Source organism: Vespa velutina, chromosome 10 (assembly GCF_912470025.1).
Source record: "Vespa velutina chromosome 10, iVesVel2.1, whole genome shotgun sequence".
Taxonomy (NCBI): Eukaryota; Metazoa; Arthropoda; class Insecta; order Hymenoptera; family Vespidae; genus Vespa; species Vespa velutina.
In genome coordinates, this window is record NC_062197.1 from 3,488,934 (window position 1) to 3,501,687 (window position 12,754).

The 12,754-nt window shown below is 28.9% G+C and overlaps 2 protein-coding genes across 4 annotated transcripts; both read right to left on the reverse strand.

Annotated features, from left to right (window-relative positions):
• Nucleotides 1–1,420: 1,420 nt before the first annotated feature.
• LOC124951982 (argininosuccinate synthase) lies at nucleotides 1,421–4,141 on the reverse strand. The gene is made up of 9 exons (XM_047501171.1): nucleotides 3,767–4,141; nucleotides 3,579–3,647; nucleotides 3,217–3,462; nucleotides 2,980–3,125; nucleotides 2,607–2,871; nucleotides 2,375–2,513; nucleotides 2,105–2,206; nucleotides 1,744–2,007; nucleotides 1,421–1,701 (listed from the first exon to the last, which is right to left on the reverse strand). Exons 1-8 carry the CDS (start codon nucleotides 3,872–3,874, stop codon nucleotides 1,838–1,840), a joined length of 1,245 nt encoding a protein of 414 aa, XP_047357127.1. The 5' UTR covers nucleotides 3,875–4,141; the 3' UTR covers nucleotides 1,421–1,701; nucleotides 1,744–1,837.
• Nucleotides 4,142–4,827: 686 nt separating this feature from the next.
• LOC124951981 (protein ROP) lies at nucleotides 4,828–11,531 on the reverse strand. Of its 3 annotated transcripts, none has more exons than XM_047501170.1 (11): nucleotides 11,376–11,530; nucleotides 9,172–9,468; nucleotides 7,957–8,060; nucleotides 7,232–7,380; nucleotides 6,930–7,145; nucleotides 6,756–6,854; nucleotides 6,431–6,638; nucleotides 6,088–6,336; nucleotides 5,825–6,012; nucleotides 5,599–5,753; nucleotides 4,828–5,503 (listed from the first exon to the last, which is right to left on the reverse strand). In XM_047501170.1, exons 1-11 carry the CDS (start codon nucleotides 11,401–11,403, stop codon nucleotides 5,442–5,444), a joined length of 1,755 nt encoding a protein of 584 aa, XP_047357126.1. In that variant the 5' UTR covers nucleotides 11,404–11,530; the 3' UTR covers nucleotides 4,828–5,441. The 3 variants fall into 3 exon arrangements, with proteins under 3 accessions (XP_047357126.1, XP_047357125.1, XP_047357124.1); XM_047501169.1 differs by lacking the exon at nucleotides 7,957–8,060 and adding an exon at nucleotides 8,685–8,788; XM_047501168.1 differs by having other exon boundaries at nucleotides 5,825–6,336; nucleotides 11,376–11,531.
• Nucleotides 11,532–12,754: the final 1,223 nt, after the last annotated feature.

The following is a 12,754-nucleotide window of genomic DNA, read 5'->3' on the forward strand; positions in this document are numbered from 1 at the left end:
TAAAGGAGTGCTTTCCTCTTTGTTATATAAGTTTTCATAGTTTGATTTTTATTATATATATATATATATATAAATATATATACGTATATATATATATAATACTACATACACATATGTATAATAAAAGTATGATTTTTTTTTTTTTTTAATTTCAAAGATATCTAACAATATTAAATTCAAGTAAAATATTTTTTGATAATAATAACACTTATAGAAAAATTATTATTATTATTATTATTATTATTATTATTAATCATTGAAGTATTTTATCTTTACTTCGTTAAGATTAAGTTTTATAGATTTTCTTTCGTTTTTATTTTCTCTTCTTTTATACTTTCTTTCTATCTAACGTAAGTACATAATAGATACACGGTATATTGATTCCCGATAAAGCTCGAAATGAAAGAATTTTTTAAAAGATCCCTTCCATTTTTTGAAACGAAATTTCGTTGATATTAAATAAAACATACGAGATGATATTCGTTCGATCTCGATATATATATATATATATATATATATATATATATATATATTTTGTAAATATTACTCCGTTTACTTAATAACGTCAAGTAATGCGATGTTGTATCTGCTATCGTCACTGATCACACAATGCTAATTGAAAAGAATAGGAATGAGAGAGAGAGGGGGGGGGGGAGAGAGATATGTTTATTAAATATATCGACTAACGTCGTGAAATCAACGCGAGTGCGAATATAATATGTGACTTATTGAAAAAAAAATGTTAATCTCTCGCGGTTATATACATTTATATAGAGAAAAATATAAATTACCTTTCTATAGGTTTATAATTTTGCATGTTAAATAAATACGTAATTAAGTAATATGTAAGAGTGTGCATATGTATGTTTGTGTGTGTATGTGTGTTATGTATCGTGTGTGTGTGTGTGTATATGCGCATGCACTTACACCCACGTAAGAATAAATAGATACTCAACGTGGTGAGAGTTATGTATGTAGAGAAATGTAGAATGTAAAATGGAAATGTGAGTTACAAAGGAATAGTCTCATACGATAAATGAGAGAGAGAGTGAGAGAGAGAGAGAGAGAGAGAGAGAGAGAGAGAGAGAGAGAGAGAGAGAGAGAGAGAGAGAGAGAGAAATCAATCAACTACTATTATTATTATTATCATAATAATTATTACTATTATTATTATTATAATTATTATTATTATTCTTTCGTATATTTGAGATTTTCTTTTAAGTTGCAAATTAAGTAGCGATAAAAGTAAGATGATGAGATATAAAAGTTTATATTATTATGTATACTATATATTAATACCGTGATAAGGCAATATACATTATATATTATTATAATCTTCACAAATATGCTAATTATCCCAAGATTTAATTATTAATAATTCATTGAAAGTAAAAACTTATCATAGTGTGTTTTTTGTGTATATATATATATATATATACATACATATACATATATATATATATATATATATATATATATATATATACCATCCTTTATCCATCTCTATATTTTATGTTTGCTCTTAATCCGCGTTTAAAATGTACATAGATGTAAGAAGACAATAGTCTTCTAAAATTCTTTATATAAATTTGTATATAATTAATATATAGATAATTTTTTGTTTATATTTTCATTAAAGATTTCATTAAATTTAACAAAAGGTGTTTAGGAATTTCTAAAACACTTCATATATATATATATATATATATATATATATATATATATATATATATATATATATATTAATTCATACACAGATTTTATTTTATTATTTGATTTTAGTATCATCTCCGTTTTAATCTTTTTTCTTTTTATTTTTTTTTTTTTTTTTCCAATATCATTCACCTATTTGTTGCTGTTTTTTAAATCTATGAAATTCTTTTAATCTTATAGCTTGCGTGCGTATAAATCCTTCGGCATCTTCCGGTTGAAAATCTCCCTGTTTATCCATTGAAACCAGATTTTCGTTATACAATGAGACATCGCTAGATCTTCCAAGGATCGATACTGTAAGATCGATAAAAGTAAAAAATTTAAGTGTCAGCATCATCACATTACATAAATTTATTTGTTTGAAAGTTTATGGGATTTATAAGTTACTAACCACTTCCTTTACACAATTTCAATCTCACCATGCCAGTTACATACTTTTGAGATCTTTCTATGCTTTCTCGTACAAAATCACATTCTGGTGAGAACCAAAAACCTATAATCATTTGAATAAATAATTAATTGATTAATTAATGATTATTAAATAAAATATACCGAGAGATTGCAATTTTCATTGATATAAAAAAGAAAAAAATAATAAACATATAAAAAAAGGAAAAAAAAAAAAAAACAAAAGTAAGAAGAATGATAATAAATAAATTACCATTGTATACATAATCGGACATTTTTTCAGCTAAATAAGATTTGATTCTCAACACTTCACGATCCAATATGAAGATCTCTAAATCTTGATGAGCCTCGTAAAGAATCTTACTACCTGGTGCTTCGTAAATTCCACGTGACTGAACAAAAAAAAGAAGAAGAAAAAAAAAAAGATATACCAGAATCGCGAGCAATCATTATTTATTAATTAAAATGAAATTCTGTACGAATACTTTTAAACCTATATAACGATTTTCGACTATATCGATTCTCCCTACTCCATGTTTGCCACCAATCTCATTCAAATATTCGATTATTTCTAAAGGATTATCAATGACATAACAATTGTCAAGATTTTGCACAGAGGAGGGATATCCTTTAGTAAAAGCAATTTCAATTTCTTCGGGTTCATTCGGACAATATTCCAAATTTGTCGTCATTTTACATAATTCTATCGGTGCTGGGATAGCCGGATTTTCCAATATTCCTGATTCGTAACTATAATAAATAATATTGATTTAAATTTATTAAAAAAAAAAAAAAAAAAAAAAAAAAAAAAAAAAAAAAAAAAAGAGAGAGATCAAATTGTATTATCATTAATAATACCTAATGTGTAATAAATTAGCATCAGTACTCCATGGCTCTTTTGGTGTTGCTGAGACTGGTATACCATTTTTATGAGCATATTCGAGTAAATCTGTCCGTCCAGTGAATTTCGTATAAAATTCACGTTTTCTCCAGAGTGCCAATATCTGTAAATAAATGATCTCAATGTTATATTAAAGTTCGAAGAACAAAAAAAAAATTCTTTTATATAAGAAAATATATTATTTTAAAGTTTACCTCGACTTCAGGACAGAGACTGTAACAGCTCAAATCGAATCTTATTTGATCATTTCCCTTTCCAGTAGCTCCATGAGCAATCAGAGAAATTTTTTCAGCTTTAGCAGTTCGAATTAAACCCTCGCTTATACATGGTCTTGCGATTGAAGTACCTAAAAGATATCTTCCTTCATAACGCAAGCCACACGCAATGGCAGGCCATACGTATGACGTTACAAAGGTCCTTCGAAGATCTTCTATAATGACCTAAGATAAGGAAAGATATAGAAACAAAAAAAAAAAAAAAGCAGAAAGAGAAATAAAGAACTACATATATGTTTTATCAGAGAATTAGTTTATAATTAAGCATCAAAGGATTCTACCTTTTTAGCACCAATTTTTAATGCCTTTTCCCTAACTGCATCAAAGTCTTCTTCCTGTCCGATATTTGCCTAGATTTTTATTGCATATATATATATATATATATATATATATATATATATAAATAAATATACTCATTGATAAGGAATATAATATAATTACTGTTATTACAATTCGTATTGAATCTTACCACGTAAACGGTGACATCATATCCATTTTCTTTCAACCACAATAATATACAGGAAGTATCTAAGCCGCCACTATACGCGAGAATAACTCTTTTATTACTTTCTGCCATTTCTAAAAGACACGTTTAGATCCTTCGAACGATCAACAAGACTACTGTCTCGAATCACGAAAAAACACAAGCTTTACGTTAGTTTCAGTCGCATATTAACAAATTATCGGATTGACACGGAGGGTCAATCGATAACCTTCAGGAAGATCGTTTCTTTTTATATTGATATCATTTAAAGAAATATTAAATTATATTTCTGTTGTAATACGTAAAAAGTCAAAAAATAAAGTTAGTCTTTGGTTAATTTTTGTTTTCTTCATTTTTTTTTTCTTTCTTTTTTCTTTCTTTTTTTTTTTTTTTTTTTTTTTTTTTTTTTTTTTTTTTGGTAGGTAAATACATTTACCTTTATATTTAATATTTTAACAAACACGTGTAATTCTTTTCGTAGCTATGCTATTGAAAATAATCATTATAAATAATAATCGAACGTAACGCGTACATAACATGTCTATAAAAGTATAATCAAGTTCAAAGCGATTTTTCTACGCCTACGAATCGAGTAAATTTGTTTGTTCTTTATATATTTTCTTTTCTTCTTTCTTTTATCGTATAGACCTTAAGCAAAAGAAACATAAATTACAGATACTGCAACATCTTAATTTATAGAGAGAACGATGAATGTTTTCATTATCGGAATACGCTTGATTAATGAACTATCTATGTCATCGTGTATACAATAATACTAATTAAAAATGCGTGGCTTTTTTCTTCTTTTTTCTTTTCTTTTTTTTTTTGTTTTGTCACGCAAACATTCAAATGATTATTATCCGTAACTTCTCGTTAAAGGGATTTTTTTTTTTTTTTTTTTTTTTTTTTTTTTTTCTTAATGATATTTAAATGACCATCAATAGATTAATTCGATAAGACCAAGCGCGTGCATTACATACGTATATATCACGAGTCTTTTCTAAAACACATAGAATCATCATTTTCTGTTTAATTCTTCTTTCTTGTTAACAACGGATGAACGATTTTTTTTTTTTTTTTTTTTTTTTTTTCTTTTCTTTTCTTTTATATATTTATACGAATTACTTGCTTCTAACACTGCGCTAAATCATTCACGCACATATTTCTAACAATAAGGTACCATTATACATTTATACATCAGTATTGCCAACATGCTTTACGTGATCCCATATTATTAATCTTCACGCAGGCACTTGATTCCAGGTGATACCTCCATTCAGAATACTCCTTCTTTAATTTACAGTACTATAAGAGTACTTATTGTAGATAATATTATTAGACAATAATAAAGTAATAAATAATCTATTTTTATAGCATAATCATTTTTAGCGATCCGTTTCTAAACGAACTTTGAAACGAACTTTTATCTACGGAATTGACCGTGTATTTCTTTTTTGCTTTGTTTTCTTTTTTTTTTTTTTTTTTCTATTTTTTTTTCTTTCTTTCTTTCTTTCTTTCTTTGTTTTAATTAATAATTTGTCCTCAAAGAGATCACAAGTTACAGATTCATGTTTGGTAGTACTGATGAAGAGTCAAAATAGACAGTGACGACAGGTCAGGAATGCAGAAAATGTTTTGCATTATCGGTAAATGGAATTGTTTAGACGTGAAGTTTACTCAGGTCGTTTAGAAATGATTTCGGTGTAATTATGTGCGATGAACCTAAAATGAAAAGATTATAAATTATATATATATATATATATATATATTTTTTTATCGATATAAAAAAAATATCCATTATCAAAATTGATCCTTACCGATAATAACTTCCCAATTTTTCAAAGCATTTGTTACTTCATAAGCGCATCGTATTTCCGAAAAACAAACACCACCGACAATGAATACGATTAAACGTGGGACATTCTTGATGGTTTGTTGTCCTTTGTCTTTATGCCAATGACCGTATCTAACACTTGAAATATATAATATTTATTAATACGATCGTATAATATATAGTTAGAATATTTCATTATTGATTATTACCTGGCAGGTGCATGATATCCCGAACTAGCTGCACGTCCAGCTAAGAAAGGAAAATGTTTAGATTCTAATTTGTCTTCTATAGAGTCTTCCATAATATCTTTTATTACTGGTGTCCATCGACTCATTTGATATGTTTGTTCTGTAATCCTTTCTTTTCGTTGAACTGTGTATAATTTTTTGCGATTACCCTGCAATTTCCCAAAGATTATAATAGTTTTTTTTTTTTTTTTTTTTTTTTTTTTTAACACATATTTCATACATACATCCACTACCACGTTAATGCCAAGATTCGCTATGTTAACAATTGTTTGTTTATCATCTGCAGATATTTGAGCATGATTAACTAGACGATTAAGATTTTCTTCGTTTATACCATTTTTACTAATGACATACAATGCAATGATACGTAATTTGTCTAAATGATCTACATTTTGATCTAGCAAAATTGGAGTTATATTTCTCATGTGATCTTTTATACGTTCACCTTCAGCATCCGTACCCATAGCTAAATCCTATGACAAAATTTTTATATTAAATTTATAGAGAAAAAATATTTTTATATTTATATATGATATGCATATCCAATCCATTATATGTATTACTAACTTGTTCCACTTTACAAAGTTTATCCACATTTCCTTGGTAACGCTTCATACAATCTTCTGCTAATTGAAGATGCGTAGCATATTTACTTAATTCTTTTTGATACTGTGGCATCTTTTTAATCATTTGCGAAAGATCTCGCATACTTTGTTTATCACCCTGTGGCATTCTCTTAGATTCGGTGAATTTCTTCAAATTTTTGGTAACGTTTCTAAAAGATGAAATAAAATTGAGATTAAAAATTATATATATATATATATATATATATATATATATATATATATATATAAATTAATATTAGGAAAGGTAATAATTTCTGAATACGTACTGAGAGACTACAGCAATGTGTTGATGCCTTAATTCAACCCATAAATCATCATTCTCATCTAAAAGAACTTCCTTTTCTACGCCAGCAGATGCTTCAAATCTATGATTATTAAAATTATTAATTTTTTTTTTTGTAGATTACATTGTATGATAATTAATTTTTCATGGTACTTGCCTGTAAACATCATTGTCAATATCCAACAAATCGTATGCCATAGCCTGTAGTGTTAATTCATGTAACAAGGGAGAAACACAGTCAAAACCTCTATCTAGGATAAGCAATTGAGAGCGAGCCTTTTCTGGTCCTTCTCCCATAGTGGGTTCATCCGCTTTATAAGCGTCTAATTTTTGTTGAACCATTTGTGCCAATTCAACGTTCCGGTCAAAGTCACTGTAAATTATTTTTTTCAATGTTACAAAAATAATATCTCATTTTATAATATTGTATATTATTTATCTTTAAAACCTTTGTAATACCTTCGATATCTAACGGACGGATATTCACCAAGCGTTGCACAAAGAGTGGCAATTTGTTCTGCAATTCTTTCCATATTGGCAGTTCTCAAATTTAAGAAGGATGGATTGTAGAAACAGGCAAAGGTTTCACGTGAGTCCAAAGAGAATACCTGTATAATAATGACAATTTATTTCAAGCCATTTGAAAGAAAATTATTATGCAAGCAAAATATTTATTTCTTACATGCATTACAAAGACGCATTAGCTTTTAACATTTGTTATGCACAAAGGTGTATGACAGAATATAAAGAAGAAAAGAAAATACATATGGAAATAGCGCACATACATGCGGACATACAGATACATTAAAAAATCTTTTTTTTTTTTTTTTTTTTTTTTTTTTATATTCATAGAGGATTATAAACAATACACAAGGATTTTAAAGAAGTCTTTCGCCTATGTTTCTACTTTGAAAGAATAAAAAAAAAGAAAAAAAAGAAAAAGAAAAAAATAATAATAAATAAATAAATAAATAAATAAATAAATAAATAAATAAAGGAAAAGAAATGTATGGTCTTTTATTAAAAACCGAGGAAAGCAAGCGTGTCGCGATGATAATGTCAAAGAACTACGATCTTTATTATTTATTTTCTTGCTCGTTTCTTTTTTTCTTTTTCTTTCTTTTTTTTTCTTTTTTATTTATTTTTTTTTTTTTTTATTTTTTCCTTAATTCTTTGTTCTTCACCTGCGACTCATATGGCAGGAAAGCGATGTTGATCTCTTTGAGGGTTTTGATCTTTTTAGCGGCGAGAGACTTGCAGAGTTCATTGAACAGCTCCTCCGGGCAGACTGGTCGAGTGCAAGCATGAATGTATTACGAACGTTAGTAATGTGCCTTCTCTTGGTAGAAAAGTTAATAATGAGAGAGTCGAAAAGAGGAAAAAGGGACGAAGGACGAAGTGGAAGAGCGAAAGATTATGAAGTAGAATGTAGATGCCGGAAGAGCGATAGAGAACGAGTAATGATGATAGATTGGCATTTTCCTCGGTACGCTGATATATATATATATATATAATATAAATATATATATATATATATATATAAAATATATATATGTATGTGTATACATGTACATAAGTTATGTATGTATGTGTATGTGTGTGTATTTGTTTATGTGTCACAACAAATTCTGTATGTACGTGCCCATCACCATTTATAAAAATACAGAACAGATGCGTTATACAAAGTTCGACTTATTCGTTCATTTTTGTTTTCTTCTTCTTCTGTTTTTTTTTTATTTTATTTTTTTTTTATTTTTTGTTTTTTTCTTTTCTTTTCTTTTCATTTATCATTACTTCTTATTATTTAGGTATTCCTTTCTTTCTTTCTTTTTTTGTCTTGTTTTGTTTTCTTTCTTTTTTTTTTTTTGCTGTTGTTGTTTTTTTTTGTCCTGCAAAATATTCAATCCTTTACCTGCTCCTCGTACGGTATGAAAGCGATGTTGATCTCTTTAAGTGTCTTTATGTGCTTAGCTACCAGAGAATGACACAATTCTTTGAACAACTCGTCGGGGCATGCTGCAAACAGATAGACTGACAGTAACTTTCATAACTTTCCACGGATTTATGTTCGTTATATGGATATTGTCGCATTATTACACGTATATTATTTTTATTTATTTATTCATTCATTCATTCATTCATTCATTCATTTATTTATCTTTTTTTTTTTTTCTTCTAAGTAATATTTTCAAAACAATTGTTTCGCGTTCACTCGAATATTCATTTTCCGTTCTCTATGTGATAAAAGTTTTTGAATGAGTAGGGTGATTGATGTCGACTTTTTTTTTAAATGGATCAATTGTATATTGTTATATATATATATATATATATATGTATGTATGTATGTAGATCGATCGAAATATATATATATATATACACACACATACACACATACATACCTTCGGTAAAATAAACGTGAGCGACTTTGTAGGTCGTTCTAGTCGGGTTGTTGAAATCTTCAATCAATTTCTGCACGGATGAATTGCACGGTGTTATCAAATAAATAGCCTCCATCGTTGGCAAGGGTTCACGTTTCTTGTTGATATCTTCGACCAGGGTAATCCCTTGGGCACTGATATCATGCATCTTACAACATGCCGAGACCATTCTCATCGCCAACTGATCCACGACAAGGATCCTCCATTCTACTCCTCCTGCTGCTTTCTTTTTCTGTTTGATCACCTCGTTCATAATTTCTGCAACAAAAGAAGAAGAAGAAGAAAAAGAAGAAGAAGAAGAAGAAGAAATAGAAATAGAAAAGAAATTTATTAGAGGATAAAGATTTAAATAGACTTGAGAATTCATTCGATATTATTTATTTCAAAAAATCTTTTGGTAAATTATTGCATCTAATTAAATCTAATATCATAAAATTAACCATTGTTATCGACTATATATATATATACTAAAAAGTTTGATGTTCGTAATTAAATTATAATAATTATTATTATAATATTAAATATTCATTGTAAAAAATTAATAATATCGAAGATTAATTACTAACGCTATTCTAAATAATAAACAATATTACGATAAAGATTTTTATCTTTGTATATTTTAATAATCATCGATTGAATGCTCGTGCAATAAATGATTATTAAATGCTCGTGACAATACTCGTTCAAGAATGTGTCAATAAAAAATATTTTTTTTTTTTTAAATTCCTTATAAAATAATTCATATATATATATATATATATGGTTTTGATCGTATTAGGGGTGTATTAGTAACAAACAAGGAATATGTTAATTTGTGTTTTTTCTTTTTTTTTTTTTGCATTTCGTCTTTCTTTTCTTTCATCAATTCATCGCATTGCATATTTTTATTTTCGTCGAGAGGAAACAAAAAACAAAAAAAAAGAGAGAAACTGAAACAATTACAATTATTGATTTCTTTTTTTTTTCCCCTGTTGAATGAGTTAGTAACTAGTTCATAAGATAACATTGTTTAACGTGACGTAAGGGGGTCGCGCATTCGAGTAAGAAGAAATCTTTTGGCGCTTTTCAACGCGTGTATTGATCGTTCCTTATGAGGGCGAATGACGTCACGAACGATAGGCTCGTACATCGAGAAATTGAGGGCCCCTTTACATATACGTATTTACATTCATGTAAAAAGAAACTTTATAAATTTATGAAAAAGAAAAAAAAAAATTTCACGACTTCGATCGACACGATCGAATTATTTGATTAAACTTTTTTTTTCTTTTTTTTTTTTTTTTTTTTTTTTTTTACACGAACAATAATAGAATTTGAAATGATCATTGTTGTTAGAATATAAACGAGTTTTAATTTACGACATTTAATTTTCGCGCGCGTTCTTATCGATCTCTCCGATTCGTTCTAATAATAATAAAGACGTACGTCTTAACGTCATTCGTTAATCATCATAATATTAATCAAATTATCACTAGCGAATAAATATGACGAGCACGTTGACGGACGAGCACATTGGTGGAAAAAATGTAATGTTAGGAATCGAGATTATATTCATTTCTAATATATCCCAATCTAATGTAACCTTCTGACAATTCGAGGAAAAATACAACGGCACTGGTTCGAGAAACCAGAGAATGTATTATTATCTAATGTAAATACGACTATTGGCCGAGTATTGGTGATAACGTTAATTGTAATTTTTCCTTTAGAAATGTTATCGATCGAAAACATAATTGCTATTTTATATCGTATCTTTTTTTATTGTTTTAGCCTTTCTTTTTTCTCTCTTTTATTTTCCTTTTATCGATCAGAAGGAACGAATTTTTTATGTTATAATTTCCATTACGTTCACGATATTACACGTTATTATCACAAGTAATTTATAGTGATTTATGATGATACGACATGTCAATTTCATCAAATCGATGCGTCTTTATTGAAAAAAAAAACGTAATATATTTCTTTCAAACGATTCTTTCCGCGGGATGAAGTCATCCAGTCCCGTATACGCCCCATTCATTTAAAAGTTATTTATCACCATTGACAAATTACATTTTCACCAATTCCAATATCGACATTATGCTATTTTATACGAGCGTAGTTACATTAATGTATTTATTTGTGCTTTAATTCTATAGAAAAATATTATTTCTTTGCCTACTTACTTTGACCAACCTGTCCCTTGAGCGCCATTTTGGATAGTACTGTTAATATCTTTCTCCGTCAGATGGTGCTTTGGTATACTATCGAATACAATTATCGTTTTGTATAAACTTCGAGTGTTATTTCGATTATCGAAAGTGCTAGTCTCGAATTCAACGTTTTCGTTCTCTCGTCGGAATCTTCGTCGCTTCGTCGGTTACATTTAATATAACAATATCATTATTTTATAATGTTAATTAATACGCTTTTCGATAAAAACGAGAATTAAACGTAATAAGTGTTTTTGAAAAAGTGTTGAACGAAAAACATTTTCTATTACAAAAGTTCATCTATATAAATATGCGTGAATCGAGTGTGAAAAGTTCGTCGTGTAGTGTAATTGTTAAGAAGAAAAGGAAGAAACAAAATCGTCGAGAAATCGACAGGAGGATAAAAATTTAATAGAAATTCGTTGAATTATTGAAAGTATTAAGGAGAGAATTATTCGATATATTAAATTTAAAGAAAGAAATATAAAATATGAGTTTAGGCGAGTTTATTAATTATATACGATATTAGGAACGACGACGAAATTAATGTGTAGTAGTACGATTTGTATTTATCCGGTTACATGTGTAAATGAAAAAGAAAAAAGAAACAGTAAAGAGAAAATAAGGAAAAATAATTTCTCGTTGTGACAAGTGTACAAACGAGTGCGCGCGAGTCGGTAGCGGGTGTCGCGTGATTGTGTGAGAAGGAGAGGTGAAAGGTGGGGTAAAGGAGGGACGCGAGTGGTGGGGATAGCGTCGTCGGTGGCGTTCGACTGGCAACGAGGCCGCACGAGGGTCGTTCGTTCAGTCAGTCGGTGTTCGTCCACGGAGGTGTTCAGTCACGTCTCGTCGGTACAGTTACAAAAGTTACTTTATTAAACCGTTGGATCGTAGTGTGTGGGTGCGTGTATGTATATGTGCGCGATTATTACTCGTACGTGCGCGCGTGTCCATCGACCGATCGACGTTTAGTACGACGAACTATTAGCGATTCTTATTTTTTTTTTGCCCTCTTTTTCTATTCTTTTCCCGCCCCCTCCGCCCTTTTCATTTCTCATCCTCGTTTTTCTCTTTTTAATTCTTTTTGTTTCTTTTTTCATTTGTCCTTTCTTCCTTTCCATTTTGGATCTTCGCCGTTTAGATCTTCTTTCTTTTTTTCTTTTTCTTTTTTTACTTTCTTTCTTTCTTCTCTTTGAGACGAAAGAAGAAGACGAAGAGGCGGGAGGGTGGAGGAGGGTGAGTTAGTGGTAGTCGCGCGTGGTCGAAGGACAGGAGGTGGTGAACTGGGAAGGATGCACGACATCATCGTTATCGGTGCAGTTATATTTTCCCTCCAGTGATATACGATATTT